Genomic DNA, 24,383 nt, shown 5'->3' on the forward strand with positions numbered 1-24,383 from the left:
TCTCTGCCTCCCTCTCTGCCTACTTGTGATCTCTCTCTCTCTGTGTCAAATAAATAAATAAAATCTTTAAAAAATAAAAAATAAAAAAATAAAAATAAAAATATTAACCCATATTACTGGGCAACTGATTGGCTGGCTTAGTTGGTAGAGTATGTGACTCTTGATCTTGGGGTTGTGAGTTCAAGCCCTGTGTCGGGCATATAGTTTACCTTAAAAAATTGCTTTCTGAATATTAACCCATAATAAAGAAAGACAAATTCATTAGATAAGTCAACAGTATGAGTCATTTTTTCATTTGTAGAGGAGAAAAAGAAGCCTCTGGAGGTTAAAAGGTTTGCTCATTTGGAGCCAATTTCAAAGCCAAAATGAGAGCCCATTGGCTTTCTACCTTTTACTTTTGATCATTCGGTCTCAAACTTGAACTGGATTTATCTCAAATTTTCCTGTCTACTTAAAAAATTATGATACACCTGGCTGGCTCAGTCATGTGACTCGGGTTCTCAGGGTTGTGAGTTCAAGCCCTACACTGGGTATAGAGATTACTTAAAAATAAAATCTTTAATAATTAATAATTTTCACATCTTATATTGAGATACCTGACTTAAAGTACAGTGTCATAAAAGATCTCAGTCTAGGGGCTCAGAGCCTGATCTTGATTTGGGCTCAAGTCATGATCTGGGGATTGAGCCCCACATCAAGCTCCGTTCTCAGGGCGAATCTGCTTGAGATTCCCTCTTTTACTCTCTTCCTCTCTCTCAAATAAATAAACAAAATATTTTTTTAAAATTTTAATCTGTCTATTATATAGGTTTATGTGAGACTTTCGAACAGAACTATAAATCAGGTTATATGTCCTTGGTAGCTGGTTATCAGGAAATCTTTAACAACCTCTGTGTGTAGTTTAAAAACTAACAACAATAATGACCTTACCCCATAATTCATTTTTTTTAATTGAAATTACAATGTGATTTTATTCATTAATCTTAGCTTGGGTTTGACTTTCCTGTACTGTTTATTGAAGTAACTGAGGAATTCACTAGTCGTAAATACTAAAACATTGCCTGCAGAGGGATAACATTTAAAAAGAACCCCAGATTAAAAGTTTCTCAGTAGCTGAATTTTCTTTGTCAGAACTAGAATTTACTGACTTTAGGGTATGGGTCAGCTGTTTGATCAGCACAGAAAGTGGCAATTTGGGCAGATGTCCAGGTGACCTTTTAAGGCTCCCTATTATGCATTGTGTACAAGTAGTTCCTAGCCCTCTAGTGCTCCATGTTTAGAAAGTCTTCTAACAGCCCATTCAACACTTCTCCACAGCAGCACCAACAAGTGAATTAATTGTGGTCAAGACTTTTCAGATGTGGACACCTGTTTCTCTAGAAGTTTTACATAAGCCATAAAGTAACCAACTCTCATTAACTTTATTGATACGGATTCAGTTCAGACTGGCAACCTTGGAAGAGTTGCATTTTGAAAATTTAGTGTGCTTCTCTTCCTGGTGGCAGTGAGCACTGTTAGAGAAGCTCTTATGGGAAGTTTTTCTTTGCTACCATCTACAAACTCTGGATGTAAAAATTAAGGGATATCAGTTCAGTATTATAAATTTGATTATGTTTATATTAATCTTATTATTTAGAAATGTGCTCCAGGGCTGATGAAGGATATTTGTCTTCACATTAAATCACCATATATCACTATTTATTTTTGTCCTACTTTTTTCTTTTATTTTTTTATTGTTTTTAGTATATTTACGTCTGGCTAGCCCTCTTCTAATTTGGCCATTATAATAAGCACTCTAAAAAACCTAGTTATTACCAGGAATCTTAAGTACTCTATATTTTTTTGTGGAGATTGTTATTCTCATTTATAGATGAAAAACTGAAGCAGAAAGAATTATTTCTAGCTCAAGACATTAGAACCAGCAAAGGTCAGAGTGGTCATTCAGTTTGGCTGGAGAACTCATGGAGTTTAACTTACTTGTTTATCATTACCAAGTCAATCTTGCCTCCTGAATCCTCAATATCTATCTCCCCTTCTTAGCCCCACTGTCACTGTCTTGATTCTGTGACTCATTCTCTTTGCCCATGGTCTTCTAATTGGTTTCCTTGTTTCTGCTTCTTTATCTACTCCAGTCCATCCTCCATTTCTGACTATAGAGCCAGCTTTCTATTCTGAACAAGTAGAACATGTCACTTTCTAGATCAGAGTTCTTAAATGGCTTCCCATCACATCACTTGACTTACCAGATTAAATCCGATCCCGTCTTGCCTACTTGTTAATGCCTTCCACTATCATGTTCCAACTTCAGGTTATGGCATACAGAATTACTTCCCAGATGTATCATGGTATCTTACAAATCTTCGCTTTTTTCATGCTTTTCTCTTCCTGGATTGCTCTGTTTCCCTGCCACAGTCTACCTCAGAAGCTTTTACCATCCTTTAAAATTTGATTTTAGTGTTTTAATTCTGTTCTGAGATACCTAAGTAAGGAGTTCTTCCTCTTGATTTTCACTGTACCTTATTCTCCCTCCCTCATGGCAGTTACCATTATCTCATTTTTTTGTAGTTGTTTAAGAGCTTCTCTCCCTCTAGACTCCAGGTTTCTTGGAGATAAACTTAATCTGTTCATCTTTATAGCTCTTGTAAAGCTATAAAGTTATAACTCTTTCTAACAGTGCCTGGAGCATAGAAGGGGCTCACTTAATACTTGTTGAATGAATCAATGTATTGGTGAATGAATGATTCTCTTTTGGCCCTAAAAGATCAAGTTTGTTAAATCCAATACAGGTAAAAATAAATTCTCAAGTCACATTGAAATATAGTTTATGTTGTTTAAAATATTTTTAAAGGGGATACCTGGATGGCTCAGTCAGTTTAAGGGTCCGCCTTCCGCTCACGTCATGATCTCCTGGTCCTGGGTTCAAGCCCCGCATCGGGCTCCCTGCTCAGCAGGGAGTCTGCTTCTCTCCCTGCTTGTGCTCTCTTACTCTCCTTTTCTCTCAAATAAATAAATAAATACTCTTTAAAAAATAAAATAAAATATTCTTAAATGGCACCTGGATGGTTCAGTCAGTTGAGTATCCGACTCTTTTTTCAGCTTAGGCCATGTTCCTCGGGTTTGTGAGATCTAGCCCTGCATTGGGCTCCATACCCAGCCAAGAGTTTACTCGCATTTCTCTCCCTCTGCTCCCCCCACCACCTCATGTGCACATGTTCTCTCTCTCTCTCTTAAATAAATACATCTTTAAAATATTCTTAATTGCCAGATTAAGAGATAAAGACTATGCTCTAGATATTGAATAAAGGGATCTGGTGCTAGGGCATAAGCTTTGTGATGCTGATTTTTACTAAATCAGAGGTCACATTGATCTTAATTGAGAACTGAATAGTAGAGACTCCCAGATAAGTCACCGTTTAATAAACAAGGTAGTAGTGTGCTTACATAGGTGCTGCGATAGAGACAATATGAAGTGCAGTGTGATCTCAGAGTGGTGGTGGGAGGTACCTGTTTTAGTGGCAGGAGAACATTAGGGAGTAAGCATCAAAAGGAGCACAAGGTGTTAAGTGCTCTGTTATAGATGTCATTGTTAGGTTCTAAATACTAATGTTATGGAAATCCATCCAGAGTTGCTCTGTCCTGTATGGTAGCTACTAGCCACATGTGTGTTGAGCCCTTGAAATGCAGTTAGCCTAAATTGACATGTGATAGATGTGTATTATATACGGTGGACTTCAGAGACTTCATTACTACTCCCCCAAAAAGTAAAATAGTTCATTGACAACCTTTTTACATTGATTACATGTTGCAATGATAATATTGTAGATACCCTGAATAAAATAAAATATTCTTTAAAAGGCTCAGTCCAGTAAGAGTCCAACTTTGGCTAAGGTCATTATCTCAGTGTCCTGTGATGAAGTCCTGTGTCAGTCTTCCTGCTCAGCGGGGAGCCTGCTTCTTCCTCTCCCTCTGCCTGCCACTCTCCCTGCTTGTACTTTCTCTCTTCTGTCAAATAAATAAATAAAATCTTTTTAAAAAATAAATAAATAAAAGGTGAAATAGTTTTTGTTATTTTAATGTGACTGCTAGAAAATTTTAAGTTACAGATGTGACTTGCATTGTATTTCTGTTGTGCCTTGCTGGCCAGACTATACTGTCAGGGCTGCTGGCCCTCAGTGTAACTTCCTTTTTACCAGTTCAAGTATGTATCTTCATATGCTTTGCCTTATTGGTATTAACCAGTTCCCATGTGAGATACGTCACTTGATCTTGTTAGCATTAGGTTTTGACATCTGTTTTTTAAACTGGTTTTTAAATTTTGAAAATTCTATTTGCCAATTAATACTGTACTTTGGGAAGAATAGTTAATGAGGGCGCCTGGGTGGCTCAGTGGGTTAAGCCGCTGCCTTCAGCTCAGGTCATGATCTCAAGGTCCTGGGATTGAGTCCTGCATCGGGCTCTCTGCTCAGCAGGGCACCTGCTTCCCTTCCTCTCTCTCTCTGCCTGCCTGTCTACTTGTGATCTCTGTCTGTCAAATACACAAATAAAATCTTTAAAAAAAAAAAAAAAAGAATAGTTGATGAGATTAGTAAGGAGCTCCCCCGCCATGCTTATATTAATAGCTCTTTGTATTAAAGAAATACATGATTTTAAAAATATAAGATGTGGGTCACCTGGGTGGCTCAGTGGGTTAAGCCTCTGCCTTCTGCTCAGGTCATGATCCCAGGGTCCTGGGATCGAGCCCCGCATCAGGCTCTCTGCTCAGCAGGGCACCTGCTTCCCTTCCTCTCTCTCTCTCTCTGCCTGCCTCTCTGCCTACTTGGATCTCTGTCTGTCAAATAAATAAATAAAATATTTTTTTAAAAAAAGGTATAAGATGTAATGTATATATGAAAATTATCTATTAATGTAGCACATGAGACTGTCATATACATCCAGCTTACCTTTTAAACTTATTTCACTCCATTTTTGTAATATGCTTCACTTACTCTGTTCTTTCCAGGATAGAATATGATGCATATCGCACTGATTTGGAAGAACTGAATCTTGGACCACGTGATGCCAACACTCTGCCAAAGATTGAGCAGTCACAACATCTGTTTCAAGCACATAAGGAAAAATATGATAAAATGCGTAATGATGTTTCTATCAAGTTGAAATTTCTAGAAGAAAATAAGGTAAATTTAGACTTTACCTTCTGAGATAAATTTTTATGGACTTTAAAATAGTGTCACCCCAAAGAGAGATAAATAGAAAGTTTTTTGTTTCTGTTAGCTCCCTTTCATTACAGTTGCACAATGGAATTCCAGCTATAATAAGTGTTTGAGTTTTTAGAAGAACAAAAAATATATTTACCTTTCTGTCATAGAAATCATCATCAGCCCTACTGTCCCAGTCTTTCACTTGTAACATTTGGCAAAAATTTGATGTTCAACCATTGACCTTCAGATTGGAGTTGTTTTGGGGCACCTGGATGGTTCAGTTGGTTCAGTTGGTGGTATCAGACTCTTGATCTCAGGGCTGTGAGTTTGAGCCTGTGCTGGTTGTAGAGATTACTTTAAAAGAGTAAAATTTGGGGATGCCTGGGTGGCTCAGTTGACTAAGCGGCTGCCTTCACCTCAGGTCATGATCCCAGGGTCCTGGGGTTGAGTCCCACATCAGGCTCCTTGCTTGGCGAGGAGCCTACTTCTCTCTCCCTCTGCCTGCTGCTCTGCCTACTTGTGTGCTCTCTCTCTCTGTCAAATAAATAAATAAAATCTTAAAAAAATAAATAAAATCTGAAAATTAAAAAATAAATAATAAAATAAAAAGTTACATAGTGATAAATTCTGCTTTGAATATTTTGAGACCTTTTTATTAATGATAGATACAGATTTCAGGAAGGAAAGAACATTCTTCCTAGTAACTGGTAAATAAGGAATGACTAAAGGGTCCAGCTATGAGCTATAGTTAGCATAACCTAGAAGAAACAAGCCAAGAAATCAATTTTCCACATTATTTTTGTATAACATGAACCCGTCTAAGAACTAGAACAGTAAAAAACTGAGATGGACCTGCTGTAGGCTTCACTTGGAGACAAATTCATGCAGTAACAGGCTCCTGAGTTTTAGTTTAAGTAAAGGACAGCTTCCTGTGTTTAACATTTTTTTTTAAGATTTATTTTTTTTGAGAGAGAGAGAGCATGCATGCTCTGGAGCCCAGTGGGGAAGGAGAAAAGAAGAGAGAGAATCTCAGGCAGACTCCCCACTGAATGTGGAGCCTGAACCAAGGCTCAATCTCAGAACCCTGAGATCTTTGAAATCAAGAGTCTGACGCCAAACCAACTGAGCCACCCAGATGCCCCTGTGTTTAATGTTTTTAACATGACATACATATTGAGTTCTGTGACAGGGATTACAATTCTGGAAACAGGAGACCCAATAGTGGCATAGCACAAGAGTCCTGTGGAGATGGGATCTTTCTACTGCATATTGGTGGTATTTTTGTGCTTTTCATATCCTCTGAAGTCAAGTAGGTGTTCAGATCTACTTTCTTTAGGTACCCTCTTAAAATTATTCTTCACTTGTTATTGTCTGTTGATATCCTCTTGTTTTCCTTAACATTTTTTTAGAAACTCTTCTGGCTACCATAAAAGCTGCAGAGTATTACATTTCCTCAGGATCTACCGAGTCCTGCACTACCACTTACTTTTTTTCGCTACAGTGGGTAAAAAGTATTTCCCAAAAACCATTACCATGGCAGTAAAAGAAACCTTAGCAGATCAGACAAATTGCCCAGCATTATTCCAATAAGAATGCAGTCTTCCAGCATGCCATAGCTGAGCATATAATGTAACATTCCTTTTAGTCCATTCATATATATCTGTGTAGATGTCTCTCTCTATGGATATAGATGTAGAGAGAGAGATCAGTTACATGGCTTAGCATTTTAATAGATAGGAATATATCAATACTTAGATGTAGATTTATATTTTAAATATAAAAATATTTTTACATATTCCCCTATAATAGATCAGCACTATACAGGATAGGGCTAAGTGAAGTATGCTAGCTAGCATTTGAGAGGCTTTATCCAAAGCTAATTGGAAAGGAAACAAAGGAATTCATCTAATTTAGGCATTCAGAACCTCTTCAAATAGAGAAATTGATTTTAGGAAATCTATAAAATGGTAATTGTGTTCTTTTGTAATCTAATGGTATTGTGTACTATTCTGGGGATAATAAGATTATGGGTAATTTTTGTTTTCTGTATTTATTTCTATATTTTAGACGGTTGTGTTGCCTTTATAAAGAGGGAAAGAAATTGGGGTGCCTGGGTAGCTTAGTTGGTTAAGTGTCCGGCCCATGATTTCAGTTCAGGTCATGAGCTCATGAGATTAAGCTCCAGGTCACGCTCCACACTGAGTGTGGAGTATGCTTAAATTCTCTCTCACTCACCCTCTGCCCGTTCCCCGCCAAAAAAAAGAGAAAGTAATGTTGAAAGAATCAGTATCCTAAGGCAAACGATGCTTTATTAGTCCTTGCCAGCATAAATAAAATAGGAAAATTATGCAAGGATAAATAAACAATGGCCATGTGATTGCCACTTGTCTTACTTACTATAACTACTTTTGAGACTTAGGAGACACCCAGACACCCAGATGTAGACATGAATCAGAGAAGGCACTTCTTATTTGTCAGTTACTATGCATTTTACATACATTCTTTCACCTAATCCTTTTAACAATCTTCCTACTTTAATTCTTTCAGTAAATAGTAGTGAATACTTTGTATACTGGGAATATGTCAGTGAACAAAAAAGACAAAATCTCTGTCCTTTTGAGGTTTACATTTTCATGAATCAGATGCGCTTGTCATCCGTATTTCACAGATGAGTGAATTCGTTTTACATCACCTTCTGTGTTCATATATGCCCTTCACTTCTGATCTTTTGAACCTTGGTCTCCCTGATCTGTCCACTCTAAAGTCGTTTCTCATTTATCAGGAAGAGTTGACATACCTAGGCTCTAGGAGAAGTTCTAGATTCTGGGAACATCAAAGTTAGTATTTGAGCTGTGGAAAATAGACTGAAGAAATGATTTGGGGCCTGTCTCCATCTAGTGCATTACTGCCTAAAGTAGCCGTGGGTTGTATCTGAAAAACAGCTTTCGTGCTAATGTGAGAAATAGAAAGGAGGTACAGAGGCGGCGGGTAGAACAGAAATTGTGCACTTCTCTGCCCTTGCTTGGCCTCACTTGTTTTACGCTGTGCTGGGCTCTGCTGTGCCCTAGAGCGTAGGCTAATGAATAGGCAAGGTGAATTGTGTCCTTTGTAAAAAATTCCAGATTAATAATGTGAAAACCTGAGTTCCATACCCACTCTTGCCTCCTGCTTATTTCATGATCTTGGACGAATCTCCAAGCCTCTGTATTTTCCTCTGGAAAATGGGCGTAAATCATGCCTTGTGTTAGGTGAGTGAAAAGACAGACTGTCCTCTGTAAAGTGTAAAGTATCATTCACCATTATTTGTAGGATTCCTACTGTGTGCCAGGCTCTTTGCTAGGTGAAGGGATAAAGAAGAAGGAAGATAAAATTCATGATCTAGGGAGTTACAAAAGCATAGGATGGGCTTGTTTTCTAGAAGTTATCACCTTTGCACCTTCCCCTGGTGGCTTTTAAACTTAACCTGTATCCTGCCTACTTTGTTTCATGTTTGCTGATATGAGCAGAAATTGACATTAGAAAAGATGTGGCAGGAGACATGAACTGTATTTCAGCATATTAATTTAAAATACTAAATTTATATCATTTGGCATTAGTTAAGCAATAGTTTCTCAGTAGCAAAAGTAGTGAATTAACCATAAAGGTTCAAATCTTCAAGGAAATCTTTAAGAGACAGGACTTCAGCCTAGCCTTGAAAGATCAGGAGGACAGGCCTAAGAGAAGTGGGAGGAAAACTTGCTTGGCAAGGGCAGTGGCCCACATGTACAAATAGAGGAACGTTCATGTTTAGCAGAGAAGTAGACTACCATTATGGTACATAACCTTGACGTGCTTTAAAGGAAGAGAGAATCAGAAAGGTAATTGAAAGCCACATTATATTGAGCCTTGATCCCATAAAGATTGAATTATAGCCTCAAAAAGGTGCATACTGAGCAATGAGGGACCAGCCAGGTTTATAACGTTTTAGTGTCTGTCAGATGCCTCTCATAACCAACTTTATGTAGTTGGCATTAGAGAATTTGTAAAGTTAGGGGGCTTCTGGATGGTTGAGTTGATTAAGTGTCTGCCTTTGGTTCAGGTCATGATTCCTGGTCCTGGGATTGAGCCCCCACATCAGGTTCTTTGCTCAGGGGGGCTTGCTTCTCTCTGTCCGTCTCCTGCTCCCTCTGCTTGTGCGCTCACTCGCTTTCTCTCTGTGTATCAAATAAATAAATAAAATCTTTAAAAAAAGAAAGAAAGAAAGAATTTGTAAAGTTAGGAGTAACAGAAAAAAAATATGACTTAACATTCTTCAGGCACTATAGCTTAAAGGCAGAAAGACAGTAGAAGCAAACCAGTGAAAAATTTCTTAGCCAAATGAGAGTCTGACCTATGGTTATTGCAGTAGCAGCAGAAAGGAAAGAATACAGTGATTTCAAGGCTGCGTGGTAGGGGTTGGAAATCAACAGAAGAAGCTAGTTTGGCTGGAAGGGAGTGAGGGATGAAGAGTGGGTATTTGTTCCATTTAACCTCGTGTTTAGTTTGAGACGATGACAAAATACTCACATGGAAATAGTTGGTAGGAAGTTAATGATGTGAGTTTGCAGTTTGGATGCACAGGGTCAAGGCCTCAGAGATAAAGGTTTGATAATCATTGCCTTTTGAGAATAACGTTGTCGTATCTTTTTTTTTTTTTTTTAGATATTATTTATTTATTTAATAGATTTTATTTATTTAATATTTATTCATAATTATTTACTATTTATTTATTTATTTAACAAGTAGGCAGAGAGAGAGAGAGAGGAGGAAGCAGGCTCTCTGCTGAGCAGAGAGCCCGAAGTGGGGCTTGATCCGAGGACCCTGGGATCATGACCTGAGCAGAAGGCAGAGGCTTTAACCCACTGAGCCACCCACGCGCCCCTGTCATATCTTCTTTTGATGTTTTTTACTATAAAAATGTTTTAAACCTGCCTTTATTCTCAAGGATTTATGTTCTTAGAGAGTCTAGAGATAGTCTTTGTTTTCAGCTTTCCACAGTTGTCAGTAACCTGAGTTTCACTTTGAACCCTGTATTTGAACCCTAAAATACAATCAAAGAAACCCTGTTCTTTTTATCTTATTTAACTCTTCAAAACTGTAGAGATAATATTGATCTCTGTCACTTTAAGCAATCAGTAGCTCTAATTTGGATGAAGACAGATTCATGAGAAAACTTTTTTTTTTTATTGTTAAGCAGACTTTTTACCCTTTTATTTTTAATAGCTCTAACAAAGGGAGGAAAAAGCAAGCCTTTAGGCCTAGAAACTGTCTGTCATCCCTGTTTGCTTTCTTGGCAGTGTTAAATGCCTCAAATCTTGTTTTTCTCTTCTTTTGTTGAACTATAACTGAATTTGTACCTTAATATCTCCTTTATACATAGTTGTCAGATAACCTACTTAGCATTTGGATTTTAACATAATATAATATACTCTTCCTATTTCTTAAATATTGTGTATTGAATTTTTAAGAACATAAGTTATTTGAAACTTCATTGAGTGTGCTAGTTTGTAATTTGATAATGTCCTGAAGGCTACTGCTTTTTTTTTTTTTTAAAGCTGTTTTTACAGCTTTTGCGGGGAGGAAACTTTCTTTAGGTTCTCATTTCATGGCTTTTGGAGTGTCTTCCCATAGCAACACTTCTTTTCTAAAATGAGAGGCCAGATAACCAAACAGCTAAAATGGTGCATAAAGTTAAAGCAAATAATCACTGAATAAAGGACTAAGAAACATTCCAGTGACTGTTGTAATAAATTTTCATAGCCAAACATTGTGAGAATGTTTTGTTTGTTTCATTCTTAGAACTTTTAAAAAAGATTTTTTTTTTTGAGAGGAATTGAAAGGTCAAGTCTTAGCTATATTTTAGAAAATTGATTTGTTATATGTCCTTAGTCTAAACTTCCTTATCTCTGACAAAACAGAGGAAATAGGTGTATAAAATACACATATTCCTGTGTTTGTGCTGATAGTGCACATATCTCTTATGTATAACTTGCTCTTAATGGAGAAACTTGAATTCTTCTATTATGTGAAATCCCTACTTTATCCACCCACTGCTAAGATACATTGTGTTTACATTTAACCTAAACAACTCTTATTAATCTCTGATATTCTCTTCCTTGTTTTACTAAACGACATTTGAGTTGCATAGCAATAAAAACAAAGTTAATTAGGCTCTTCTAATGTTTCTTTTCATCATTCTTTCTCCTTTTCGACACCTTTGAGTAATGTAACATGAGCTATTTTGTGACTTAAGGCAGTTTATTTACCTTTTACTGTTCCTTTCATGGTTCAAAACAAAATAGACACTACTTTAGTAAAGTGAAGAAAATAGACATTTCTGGTGTTTTGTAGACTTTGTGAGAAAGGTACCATGCCTCCTTTTATGGCCCTCGTGATGCCTAGCAATGATTTTAAATATATAGTAGTTATTTTAGCAAATGTGTTTGCATTTCTTCCCAGAATTAGAGGCACACTGCAGGGAAGAGAAAGAGATGCAAGAAAATGAGAGTCGGCCAGGACAGAATAGAAGGGCAAATCCTGATTACTGCATTCTTTGCTTTAATGAGGGCAAAATATACTCTCTCAGAAATGCTACGTTTTTGGTGCCTGGGTGACTCAGTGGGTTAAGCCTCTGCCTTTGGCTTAGGTCATGATCTCAGGGTTCTGGGATCAAGCCCCACATAGGGTTCTCTGCTCAGCGGGGAGCCTGCTTCTCCCTCTTCTCTCTGCCTGCCTCTCTGCCTACTGGTGATCTCTCTCTCTCTGTCAAATAAATAAATAGAATCTAAAAAAAAAAAAAAAAAAGAAAGAAAGAAAAGAAAAGAAATGCTGCTATTATCTGCAGTGTATACTGTTGCATGGAAAGAGGAAGCAAAAAATTAGAGAAAAATCTGCACATGAATGTGAACAATTCATGTTTATTTTTTTAAAACAAATTTTTATATGGCTTAGAATCACATAAAATATGAAAAATAACTTAAGATTAATATTTCCTGTAAGATAACTATAATTCAACTTGGGAGTACAAATCTCATTTCAGGGCTACAAATGCATTAGAGGAGAAAAACCTGAATGTATCAAAAGATTCAACAAAGCATGGGTGGCTCTGCTTTAGGCTCAGGTCATGATCTCAGGGTTCTGGGATTGAGCCCCGCATCAGTCTCTCTGTTAAGCAGGGGGCCTGCTTCCCCAGCTCCCCACCCCACCTCTCTATTTGTGATCTCTCTCACTCTCTGTAAAAATAACTAAATAAAATCTTAAAAAAAAAAAAAAAAGATTCAACAAAACAGCTTAGGGTATAAATAAAAAGAATCTTGTTAACTTTTTTATATTCTTATCTTAAGAAAGGTGAAATATACTCTTATTTTAAGGTAATGTCAGGGGCGACTGGGTGGCTCAGTCAGTTAAGTGTCTCAGGTCATGATTTCAGGATCCTGGGATTGAGCCCCACATCCTGCTCCCTGCTCAGCAGGGAGTCCACTTGTCCCTCTGCCCTTCTTTGTGCTCTCTCTTTCTTTGTCTGTCTCAAATAAATAAATAAAATCTTAAAAAAAAAATTGCGGTAATGTCAGCTAAGCAGCTATAACCGTAAATGAAGGGTTCTTTTTCCTCTCTTATATTTCAGTGACTTGAGGATGACAGTGGGGACAGGAAAAGATAAGCCAGACTTGGGAATATATCCTGGACACATACTTGATTGATATGGTTAGACTCTTTCCTGGGCGCATGTTTGATTAATATACTTAATTTAAATATCTTTTTAAAAATCACAGTCATTCTTAATCAGGTTGATGAAAAGACTTGTTTTCACTCAACACTATGTTTCATATATAATCATAATATAATAGTATTCCTGTATATTAGGATTTCTTTTTTACTATACTCTTAATACAGCATTTTTTCTAATATATTAAAAAGTATTTCATGTGTATCTTATAAAGAATTTAATTTTTCAGAGAGCAGTATATGAAGTAAAATGGGAAGCAGGAGAAAGAGAGAATACACAGACAATAAAACACCTAGAACAAAGTAAACGTTCTCATGTAATATGAACCAGCTATATATGTAGTTGTGATGATTCAGTGACTGCAAACAAATACTATAATAGGAAATACTTGAAACCCAGTACATTCTTTTAAAAATAGGCTATAAATGTTTGGGAAAACTTGGAAGTCAAAGGTATTCTTTGTTTGCTAAAGCTTCTCTTTGAGAGGGAAAAAAGTAAACCTCTAAATTTTAAAAATGGATATTTCTTGCCAAATTTTAAGAAGCATGTTAATCATTACTTAATATGTACAAGCCCATACATTCTTAAAATCTCCTTCTCCATTGTCAAAGGAAAAGGACCTACTCTTGATACTTTTTAATTATTCATACCAATCATTTACTATCATCTTTATTTCTATAACTGGAGGTACAAACAGTTCTCTTGGTATTTGCTCATAGGTCAAGTGAAATTACGTTCCACAAGTAAAAGGACCCTACTGATTCTAAATAAAAAATTAACATTTATGGACTGAAGTGTGGAAGTATGTATAATAAGCAACCTCAACACTATGCCAAATATGATTACCTACATTTGGATTTTGTGAAACATTCCCTTGTTCATGCACCTTTACTTCCAGACTTAATTCCTGAGTATATTTCATCATATAATTTCAGGTTGTTATTCTTTTTTTCATTCAAAGTAACAAACTTTTGTCAGATCTATATGTGTACCAGGAAGAGTTCTGGATATTGGTGATACCCAGTGAGCAAAAGCAAAAACAAATTCTACCCTCAAAGAGTTTGTAGCCTAATAAAAATAAAACAACCGTGATCAAATCACACCAAACCTTGTATATAAAATCTAGGATGTGACCAGTGCTCTCAAGGAGAGGTACATGGTTCATTAAGAGTGGCTAGGGCAGGCTTCCATGAGAGAGTGATGTTGAGCATTAACTAGGTAAAGTGAGAAGCAAAGAATATTTTTAAAAAACAGCATGTGTAACAGCCCTGTGACAGAAAAGGGTGTGGTGTGCTCAAAGAACAAATATGACTAGAACCAGTGCAACTAGAGCATAGAGAGATGACTGGGAGGCAAGCAAAGGCCAGACCATGCAGGTCTTATAGACTACATTAAGGAAAAGTTATTTTAGTATCGATAGGAACCCGTTGAAAATATTCTTGGTAAATGGTAAGTCTGAAGTATGGCCCATAGATCTTAGAACCTGAAAGTAAATATAGTAGTTTAGATGAGATGATGAGAGCTTGTTTAGGGTGGTGATAATGGAAATGGAGTGAACTGAAGGTGTTGAGAGATACTTAAACAGTAAAATGAAAATACATATATAAAATACTAGGAGCAAATTGATATATAATTAGCAGCTTGAACATTTTATTCCTTTACTCATCAAATATTCATTGGTTGTTTTTTAGGTGCAAGGGTTAAATAGTAGAAATATAATGGTCTTGCCATTATAGAGCTTATGGTCAAGTAAGAGAAATAGGCATTAACCAAATAATTGCATAAATACGAACTATGACAAGTGTTGTAAAGGAGAAATTGAGGAGTCATGTGAGTATACAGAGGGGACTTGGCTTGGCATGGGGTATTGTGGAAGCCTAGAGTAAGTGACATTGGGCTGAGCTCCAGAAGGATGTAAAGGAGCTGACTAAAGGTGTGTGGAAGAAGCAGATTTTAAATGGAAGGAATAGAATATGGAGTTGAAGGGGGAGAGAGAAGTTCTTAAGCAGGCTCCATGTCCAGTGAAGGAGCCCAACTTGGGGCTCAATCTCAGAACCCTGAGATCATGACCTGAACAGAAATTAAGAGTTGGCCAAAAAAAGAGAGAAATCACAAGTAGGTAGAGAGGCAGGCAGAGGGGGAAGCAGAGAGCCCAATGCAGGGCTCAATCCCAGGACCCTGAGATCATGACCTGAGCCAGAGGCAGAGGCTTAACCCACTGAGCCACCCAGGCGCCCCTGCATATGGATTTTTTAAAGAAAAATAATTGTTCTATCATAACAAATTTTGATGAAGCTTTTCTGTTAGGTTTATAAACTGTTCTTAGGTACATAGGATCAGAATTTTTATAAATTGTATAAAAGATTGAATTCTTAATCTTAAAAAAAGAAGTTTTCCGAGGTGATCTAGAACCATACTTATGATCGAAAACTATTTTATGAATGTAAAGGTGAGTGTGAACAGGCCATTGGTTTAACTGTAGGTTTTTGTTACCTAGTGTCCAAAGGCCAATGAGAACAGGGTCACCTAATAGATAAAAGGAAATATTCAGTTCCTTAACTATTCTTCTATACCTGAGTTAATTTTTTTTTAATATTTTATTTATTTGAGAACAAGCATGGTGGGAAGGGAGGAGCAAGAGGGAGAAAGAGTCTTAAGCAGACTCTGTGCTGAGCACAGAGCCTGTCTTGGGGCTTGATCTCAGGATGCTGAGATCCTGACCTGAGCCAAAACCAAGAGTCAGACACTTAACCCACTGAGCCATCCCAGGCGCCCCTGTACCTTAACCTTTAATTTTTATCTAGGCGCTCAAATGCTATTTTGAATGATTTGTGGTACTTAGTATTTCCTCTAGCAACTTGAAAGTTTAAGTTACTTTCTTCCCCTTTTGGTTACTGTGCTACCACGGCTTTCTCCAGTAAAGCACATACCATACTATGCTGTGAGTGAATGTTAGTGTGTTTCTTTCCCTAGATGTAAGCTGCATTGGTGCACCTGCAGAGCATTTCCTTTCTGCAGCCAGTGAATTGGTGAACAATGATCTTTGAGTAATCTGCATATGGAGGAGTTCTCTATAAGTATATTGTGTATCTGTATGTATATCTATCTGATCCGTGGTCTAGATGATCATATACCAGTGTACAGATGATGACACTGATGTTCAGAGAAGTTGAATAATTTACCCAGTCTCAAAACCAGATCAGGATTCAAATCTAGATCTCTTTCAAATCTAGATCTCTACAGCCCTGCTTTTAATTGACTATGATGCTATAATGCTGCTCCAAGTAAGGTTCTTAAAATAGCAGAGGGAGAAGATGGTAGATGACAGAAAACAGAAGCCATATTGGTCATATCGAAACCTGGAGCTATTGGAAGGAAGGGAGGAAGGGGAGGGAGCTAATGCTATGTAGAACAAAAGGGCAATAGATATTTTTGCTAAAGGGGGAGAAAAACCTGTGCATTGAGAATTTTAATGTGCCATTAGATAAAGAATTACAAGACCTTAGCACTGTTCTGAGACCTGTCATTACTGGAGCTTGTGTTGCATCAGTTATCTGCTTTTCAAAATAGGACTGCCCTTTTTTCCCTCCTAAGGTGCTTTTTTTTTTTTTTTTAACCTGCTTGTCCGTGATTTGTTGAAACCTATCCCAATGAGTCAGAAAAATAAAATCTGTTCTTCCACCTCCACTTGTAGTTCATATTTGTCTTTCCTACTCTTACTCCCTTCCTAATGCCCACACCCATGTTTTTGATAGTGCCTTTTTCTCAGCTGGTAGCTGCTTTGACAGGACAAGCATTTCCAAAGCTATTGCAAAGTAATAAAATTATACTTCACAAACCTAATAAAAGGGCAAGACAGATATAACCTTTTCTATTTGTTATTTTTCTGGTTTCTTACTTCTAAAAAAAAGATCAGTGATGGGCAGAGAAAGCATATAATTACACATTTTTAAATAATGCCAATAAAGAAGAGAGTTAATTCTTTACATGTTAGTGGTTGGAGACTTCTTACTAAAGAACAATTTTACGGGTGCCTGGCTAGCTCAGTTGGTGGAGCATGTGACTGCTGATCTTGAGGTTATAAGTTGAGACCCCATGTTGGGTGAAGATTACTTAAAAATAATTTTTTTTAAAAAGAATGATTTTGTTTCAGCTTTTCCTCACATGTTTAAGCCAAGATGCTATCCCAATATTGTTCATTTAATATAAACCCTTACTTTATAGGATTATTGGGAGAGCCAATAATTGCTTTGAAGAAACTTAACAGTTATAAATATATTAAAACTAGGGGTGCCTGGATGGCTCAGTGGGTTAAGCCTCTATCTTCGGTTCAGGTCATGATCCCAGGGTCCTGGGACCGAGCTCCGCATCGGGCTCTCTGCTCAGCAGGGAGCCTGCTTCCTCCTCTCTCTCTGCCTGCCATCTCTGCCTACTTGTGATCTCTGTCCGTCAAATAAATTAAAAAAATATATATATATATATATGTGTGTGTGTGTGTGTGTATATGTATATATGTGTATACACACACACACACACACACACACACATATATATATATATATATATATTTTTTTTTTTTTTTTTTTTTTTTTTTTTTAACTAGTAACTCTTCAGGGCATCCGGATGGCTCAGTTGGTTAAGAATCTGCCTTCGACCCAGGTCATGATCCAGGGCTCCTGGGATTGAGCCCCAAGTCAGGATGCCTGCTCAGCAATCCCTCTGCCCCTCGCCCCAACTTGTATGCGTGCATTCTCTCTGTCAATAAAAATAGAATCTTAAAAAAAAAAAACTAGTAACTTTTATTTGAACTAGAAATCGCCTCTTTTTTAATTATTTCAGTGTCTCTGATAAGAACGTGTGTAATTAATCCAGGGTGTCTGGGTGGCTCAGTCGGTTGAGCATCCGACTCTTGTTTTGGCCTAAGTCATGCTCTTGGGTTTCTGGGATTGAAACCCAAGTCAGGCTCCACACTCAGCAGGGAGTCTGCTTGAAATTCTCTCCCTTTGCCCCTCCCCTGCCAAAATAAATAAATCTTTTTTTTTTCTTAAAAGAAGGTATGTAATTAATCTTAATTTGATTTGAAAGAGAAATTCATTTGGTAGAAATACAGTGCCTTTTTATGGCTTTGATGCCTGTGAAGTAATACTTTTAATTTTTTAGTCAGTAAACTTTGTAAATGGTATTTATCTTCTATTGATATATGCTGTGTAGGCAGGAGAAAGTTTTCAGTGTAATCCACTTGGCATCAACTTTCAGTCCTGCTCTTAAATTTCTCTTACCCAGTTTCTATTTTAAATCTCAGCTTGTCTCTGCCTTAGTAGTCAGTGGTTGAAGTTGTTTTGCCCTTTAACAATTAAAGTATTGTATGGCATATTTTAGGTCATTCACCAGATGTTGCTGTAGTGGATTTGCTTATGTCTGAGCTGGGTTGCTCATTGTTTGGCAGATCTTTATGAAAGTTCTTTGTAATTGAGTTCACAAAGATTTAGTGTATTTCTAAATTACCGTAATTGTTTCCGATGTTAGGTTTTGAAAATTTGTCAATTTGTCATCATCCTGATTCTCCCTGGAATTACCTCTTTTTGCTCCTTTTAAAAATCTCTGCTTTTCTGTGGTATTTCATTTATCCTTATAACCACTTTAAATCATTCTAAGTTAGGACATGCATAAGTAAATTCAATATAGGGTTTTTTTCCTGCTCTGTAAGTATGGAAATGGTATATTAAAGTTTAATACTGTATTATTATTCATAATTTTAGAATGAATTAACTTTTCTTTCCTTCTTCTGCTCCAGTCATTGTGTTAGATCCTTGTTCCCGAGGTTATTTAAATGTAACTTTAGAGCCAACAACAAAATTTGGAAGAGGTTAAAGCGTATCTTCCATACATTTCTAACCTTCCTTTAAGTGCTCTGCCATACCTTTTTTGGTCTGTTTCCAACTTTGTTTAAAAGCTTTCCAAATTGGGGCGCCTGGGTGGCTCAGTGGGTAAAGCCTCTGCCTTCGGCTCAGGTCGTGATCTCAGAGTCCTGGGATCGAGCCCCTCATCGGGCTCTCTGCTCCGTGGGGAGCCTGCTTCCTCCCATCTCTCTCTCTCTGCCTGCCTGTCTGCCTACCTGTGATCTCTGTCTGTTGAATAAATAAATAAAAAGCTTTCCAAATTGTGTATTGCCTTATGAATAGAGTCAGGTTGGAATAGTGGAAGAACATGGACCTGTCTTGGGAAGAAGACACACCACATCCCAGCCCATCTGCTTCCTAACTGTCTAACCTTAGGCAAATTCCTTAACTTTCTGAGTGTTTTATTAACTGTAACATGGAGAGAACAGAAGCCTGTACAGAGTAGATGGGAGGGTCACATATCCTCTGTCACATGCTTCATAGGGCGCCTCGGTGGCTCAGTCAGTTAAGCCTCTACTTTGGCTCAGGTCGTGATCCCTGGTCCTGGGATTGAGTCCTGAGTCAGGCTCCCTACTCAACAGAGAGTCTGCTCGTCCATCTCCCTCTGCTCCTCCCCTCTGCTCTTGCTTTCTCTCTCAGTCTCTCTCTCTCGAATAAATAAAAATCTTAAAAAAAAAAAAAAGGTGCTTCATGAAAGTGATACCCACCATATCAAAATACAGTCTACCAAAAATACTTGGCTCTTTTTTTGATTCTGTGTGCTCATTGCTTCTCATGATCTGATAGCATAAATATAAACAAATGTTAAGCTGAAAAAGTGTAATGACCCTAAAACATTTCCTCAAACACTTTTGGCTTTTTGTACCTTCTCGTAAAAGTACAGTCTGACCTTTCCCCCACCTTACTTTCTTCATCTCTCTTTCTAAACCAATTCCGTTTGAGAAACCACAATCTCTCCTAGATTGACCTTCCCAAGGCCAAGTAACCTAGTAAAGTAAACCTGATAAATAAACCAAGTGACTTAAAATAACACTTTTAAGTCTCATTAAAACTACTTGTGTATAGTGACAACAGCACAGTCACTATTAAGATTGCAAAAACTAGTCATCTTTAAAATTTTGTTTGAGAAAAAAATAGAAAATCAAATTGTATTTGCAACTGTTTTTCTAATATTATTTGTTCTTAAACATCCTGAGGACTCTTTGTGGCATCAGTCAGAACCACATTGATGTTATATGAATACATATTTTAGTACAAATTAGTTCAGGAAAAATTTAAAGAAAATTAAGCAAAAATGGTAGAAAAGCAAACGCTTTTAATTCATTTAGTATAGAAAACATATTCATATTGATAATTGATTTATTTTTATTTCCATTTACTTTTGGTTTAGTAATGGTTTGATTGGTTAAAGAGTATCAGTTTACCATTCCTATTTAAATTTGCATCTGATTTGTAAGACATTCTACCAAAACTAAAACTTGTACTCGGACACCACTTACATGATCAGTGCTAATAGAAAAATGAGGTAAATTATCTGTTTTGGCATAAAAAGGCTTCTGAGATTAAAGTAACAATGAAATTGTATATGCTGTTTCCATAATTATAATTGAAAAGCTGTGAATGCCCAAAGGCGCTCCTCTGTACCAGGGAACTGATCTGAAGTGTGTATATATTTTTAAAGGCTTACACATCAACCTTCTCACAATTACTGGGAGAATGTTTTTGTGGAAATGGGTATTGTATCATTTGTTGTGAAAACTAGAATTCAGTCTTAAAAAGCACCCTCTTCCCCTTGATTTCCCATGGATTAAGTTTCAGCGGGAACATTTTGCATACAGGTAATGCACTGAGTTTGAGGCTTTGTTCAGTGGGCTGCCTGCCTTCCTTAGCTATAAGAAGACGTGGTCTCTGTGTTGTGTTTTTCAACTACCTCAAGGTGGTATGGAAACTGACTCTTCAGCTGCCATATGTGACTTTTGTGTTGATATTTGTGTTGACATTTGTAGGGTCAGATAAAAACTCTGTGATGCTCTTTCCACTTTGTTTCAGACTGTAACTTTCAGACTGCTGTAACAGCTTTCTCCAGGTATAATATGTGAACCAAACCCTGTGCTCCACTCTCATTGTCTCCTTTAATTGTAAAACAGTGAGGATTAAGATTCAAGTCAAAAATTCTTGCGACCCAAAGAGCAATAAAATAATTGGCTGGAACCTATTTTTGAAAATTAGAATTTCACACTAAAAGTACAGAAACCCCATAGTTGCTCTGTAGCTCCAGGAACCGAGGATCATCCAAAACTAAAAACAAAACACCAACAAAACAGAAAGGCTAAGTCATGTTTAGTAGGGCAAAGTGGAAAATTACTTTGTGACCCAGGTAGGTTACTAGTACAAAAGCCTTTAAAAAAAAATACCTCTAAATAGGGAAGAATATTTAATTAATGGGCTGGCTCATAAACTTGTATGTAAGTTTTCAGTTGAATTTCATAAATCTCCAAGAGAAGCTAGTTTTTGTCCTTAAAAATAAATAGGAGGCAGGGGGGTCGGGGTGGTGCCTGGGTGGTTCAGTGGGTTAAAGCCTCTGCCTTCAGTTCAGGTTGTGATCCCAGGGTCCTGGGATCGAGCCCACATTGTTGTTGGGCTCTCTGCTCGGTGGGGAGCCTGCTTCCCTTCCTCTCTCTCTGCCTGCCTCTCTGCCTACTTGTGATCTCTGTCAAATAGATAAATAAAATCTTAAAAAAAAAAATAGTTGTACAAATTTATACAACAGTCAACAGTGCACCAGAGTATTAATTGTTTTAAGTTTTCTCAGTCTCCTTATAGAGGATATAAGATGGCACCCCAGTGTAGCCAGGGCACAGGGGATGTGAGAGCAACTGGCTCCAGGGGTCCCAGACAGACCAGGTTTCCAGCTACCCCACTGACACTAAGAGACCAGTGGGTGGTGAAAGGAGAAAAGAATTTATTTCAGTGCGGCCAACAGCAGGAGACAACATCTCAAACACTGTTTCCGAAGTGCTGAAACTGCTTCTGGGTTTATATAAGGAGAATGTGGGACGGAGGTGGATGGTTACGTGCAGGTGGGCAGTAAAGGTCAAGTCAGTAGTCGCAATGGGGTCAGTCACGTGTGGTCCTGCTGGCTTACAGCAGTCCTTCTTGCTTGAGGGGTAGTTTGGGTTCCTATCACGGGATGTTTTGCCTGCAAGGTATCTTGCCTGACTTAAGAGATAAGCTAGGAAGAACTTAATTAATTAGAAATTTTGAGGTCTCCATGGAGGCAATTGAAGCCCCTTTCATCAACTTAGTTTTTAATTTGCACTTTTGCTGTTTTCTAATGAGGCGTAGCGTATCTTTTTCAGCCTTAATTGGCCCAATCCTGTTTTTCTCCTCTGTGAAATACCCATCTGTGTTATTGCTCTTTTTAGTTGGATGGCTTTTGTCAGAGTTTTTCACATTTTCAGAATACATATCCTTTGTCAGCGTAATGGAGATATATTCCCTCAGTTTGTAACTTGTCTTTTCACTATCTTGGATGAGTAGAAGCTCTAAATTTTAATGAATTTAATTTCTCAGTCTTTTCCCTTACGGGGTTTTTATCTTTGAAAAGTTGTTTTCCTATCTGATGTGGTTGGGACTATAGGTGAAGTTCGGTGGGGGTGGAGTCCAGAGCCCAGGACCAAGTAAGAATTCTTGAGACACCTTTGGGGCAAAAGGTTGGTTTTATTAAAGCACAGGGACAGGACTGGTGGGTAGAAAGAGCTGCTGCACGGGGGTCTTGAGGAGTGGTGATTATATACTCGGATTTGGGGGAAGTTAGGAAAAGGGAGCTTTCAAAAGAACTTTCATATGCTAAAGAGGACTGACCCACAAGATACCACAGGCCTTGCCCTTGTCAAGTTAAGGTTGTGTTCCCCTCTAGCAAAGGCATTAACTTAAGAAAGTTGGGGGATTCCTGGAAGAATGTCACACAGGTCCCATTGAGGAGGGGTGGGGTGGGGGGGAGCTTGTAGGGTGTCAGCTTATGCTGTCTTCAGCTAGCCTTCTGCTCCCTCATCATTTCTGAGGTCATCTCAGGAACTTTTCCATCCTCTGTCAAAACATACTGCTCCTGGACCCCTCCTTTGACCAGTCCCTGACAGCCTTCTCCAGAAGCTCTGAAACTCAGCCACACAGGCACAGGTGACTGAGAAGAGCTCCGTTTCAGAAAACATTTTTATGTAAATAGGAATCAAATAAGAGCTTGCCTGCAGTGTTTCATTTTACTTATTTTTCGCTAGTTATAATTTTAGTTGACCAGTGCCTTACAAGAAAGAGATTTTGAGGGGGCACCTGGCTGGGTCAGTCATAAGAGCATAGGACTCTTGATCTCAGGATTGTGAGTTTGAGCCCCACAATGGGTGTAGAGATTACTTAAATAAATAAAACTTTAAAAAAGAAGAAGAAGAAAGAAAGGAGGAAGGAAGGAAGGTAGATAGATAAATAGATCTGGTCCTGAAATCAGACTCCACTCATGTAAGGTAAACCCTGGTTATAACCTTAATTAGAATAATCTGACCTTTTCCTAGTCTTACGCAGAGTGCCAATGTACCATTTTAAAGCTGTTTTAAAAGTGATTGCAATGTGAAATTTTTCTGCCTGGACATAGAGAAAGGTCAATATGAATTAGTAGAATTAGTAGAAGTCTGTATTAAGCATGTTTTAAACTAATTTTTTATGTAATACTATTAATTTGAGTATGTAATATTATTAATTTGGAAGAAGTGCCTCTGTGGTGCCCAAAAAATGTGTTTATTTTAGAAGCAGATAACTGTAGACTTAATAAATTGACCCTTAAAATTTCTTAGTTGGGGCACCTGACTGGCTGAGTTGGAGCAGGTGACTCTTGAGCTCAGGGTTGTAAGTTCAAGCATCATGGCTGGTGTAGAGATGACTTAAAAATTAAATCTTGAAAAGAAAAAAAAATTCTTCTAAGGTGATCTGTCAGGCAGAGGAATTCCTCTACAGCATCCCAGGCTGTTTTCTGCCCTTGAACAGAAGGCTGGGTCAAGGCAGTCAGTGTTGGTAGCCAGCTGTGCCCCTGCATCTTCTCAACAACATTTATTTGCTTAGCACACACCCCTTTTTTTTTAAATTTCCATTGTGCTAGGGTAAACTTCACATCAATTTCTGCCTTTGGAAAGGAAAAAACTCCTTCTTCTTTTACACTCCTAGCACTTTTCAAACACTCCTAACACCAGGTGTGTGGAGTTTTTCCCACACCATCTAATTCTCCATCCAGTTCACCGGCTGGGTATTGTACAGGTCAGTTCGGTTCTGACGCCGCCCTCACCCCTCCACCTTCTGACACCAGTCGCAAGACAGGTTGTCGCCTGTGCTTCTAACCATACATGGAAGGTTTCCACAACCTCCTCCTCAACTACGATTGTATGCTAGACTGTCTCACAGAACCCAAGAATATCGTGTACTTACTAGGTTACCAGTTTACTACAAGGACGATTGGAAGATACAGATGAATAGCCAGATGAAGAAGTGCACAGAGGT

At 37.8% G+C, this 24,383-nt stretch overlaps 1 protein-coding gene across 6 annotated transcripts in view; it reads left to right on the forward strand.

Moving 5' to 3' along the window:
* ARFIP1 (ADP ribosylation factor interacting protein 1) overlaps nucleotides 1–24,383 on the forward strand; it is a 108,850-nt gene that overhangs the window by 78,510 nt on the left and 5,957 nt on the right. For all 6 annotated transcript variants that reach the window (XM_032332538.1, XM_032332534.1, XM_032332535.1 and 3 more), the window contains one exon: nucleotides 5,000–5,174. In XM_032332538.1, coding sequence (XP_032188429.1) covers nucleotides 5,000–5,174 — 175 coding nt within the window. The remainder of the gene's footprint in view (nucleotides 1–4,999; nucleotides 5,175–24,383) is intronic.

The sequence above is a fragment of the Mustela erminea genome, chromosome 2 (assembly GCF_009829155.1).
Source record: "Mustela erminea isolate mMusErm1 chromosome 2, mMusErm1.Pri, whole genome shotgun sequence".
Lineage (NCBI taxonomy): Eukaryota > Metazoa > Chordata > Mammalia > Carnivora > Mustelidae > Mustela > Mustela erminea.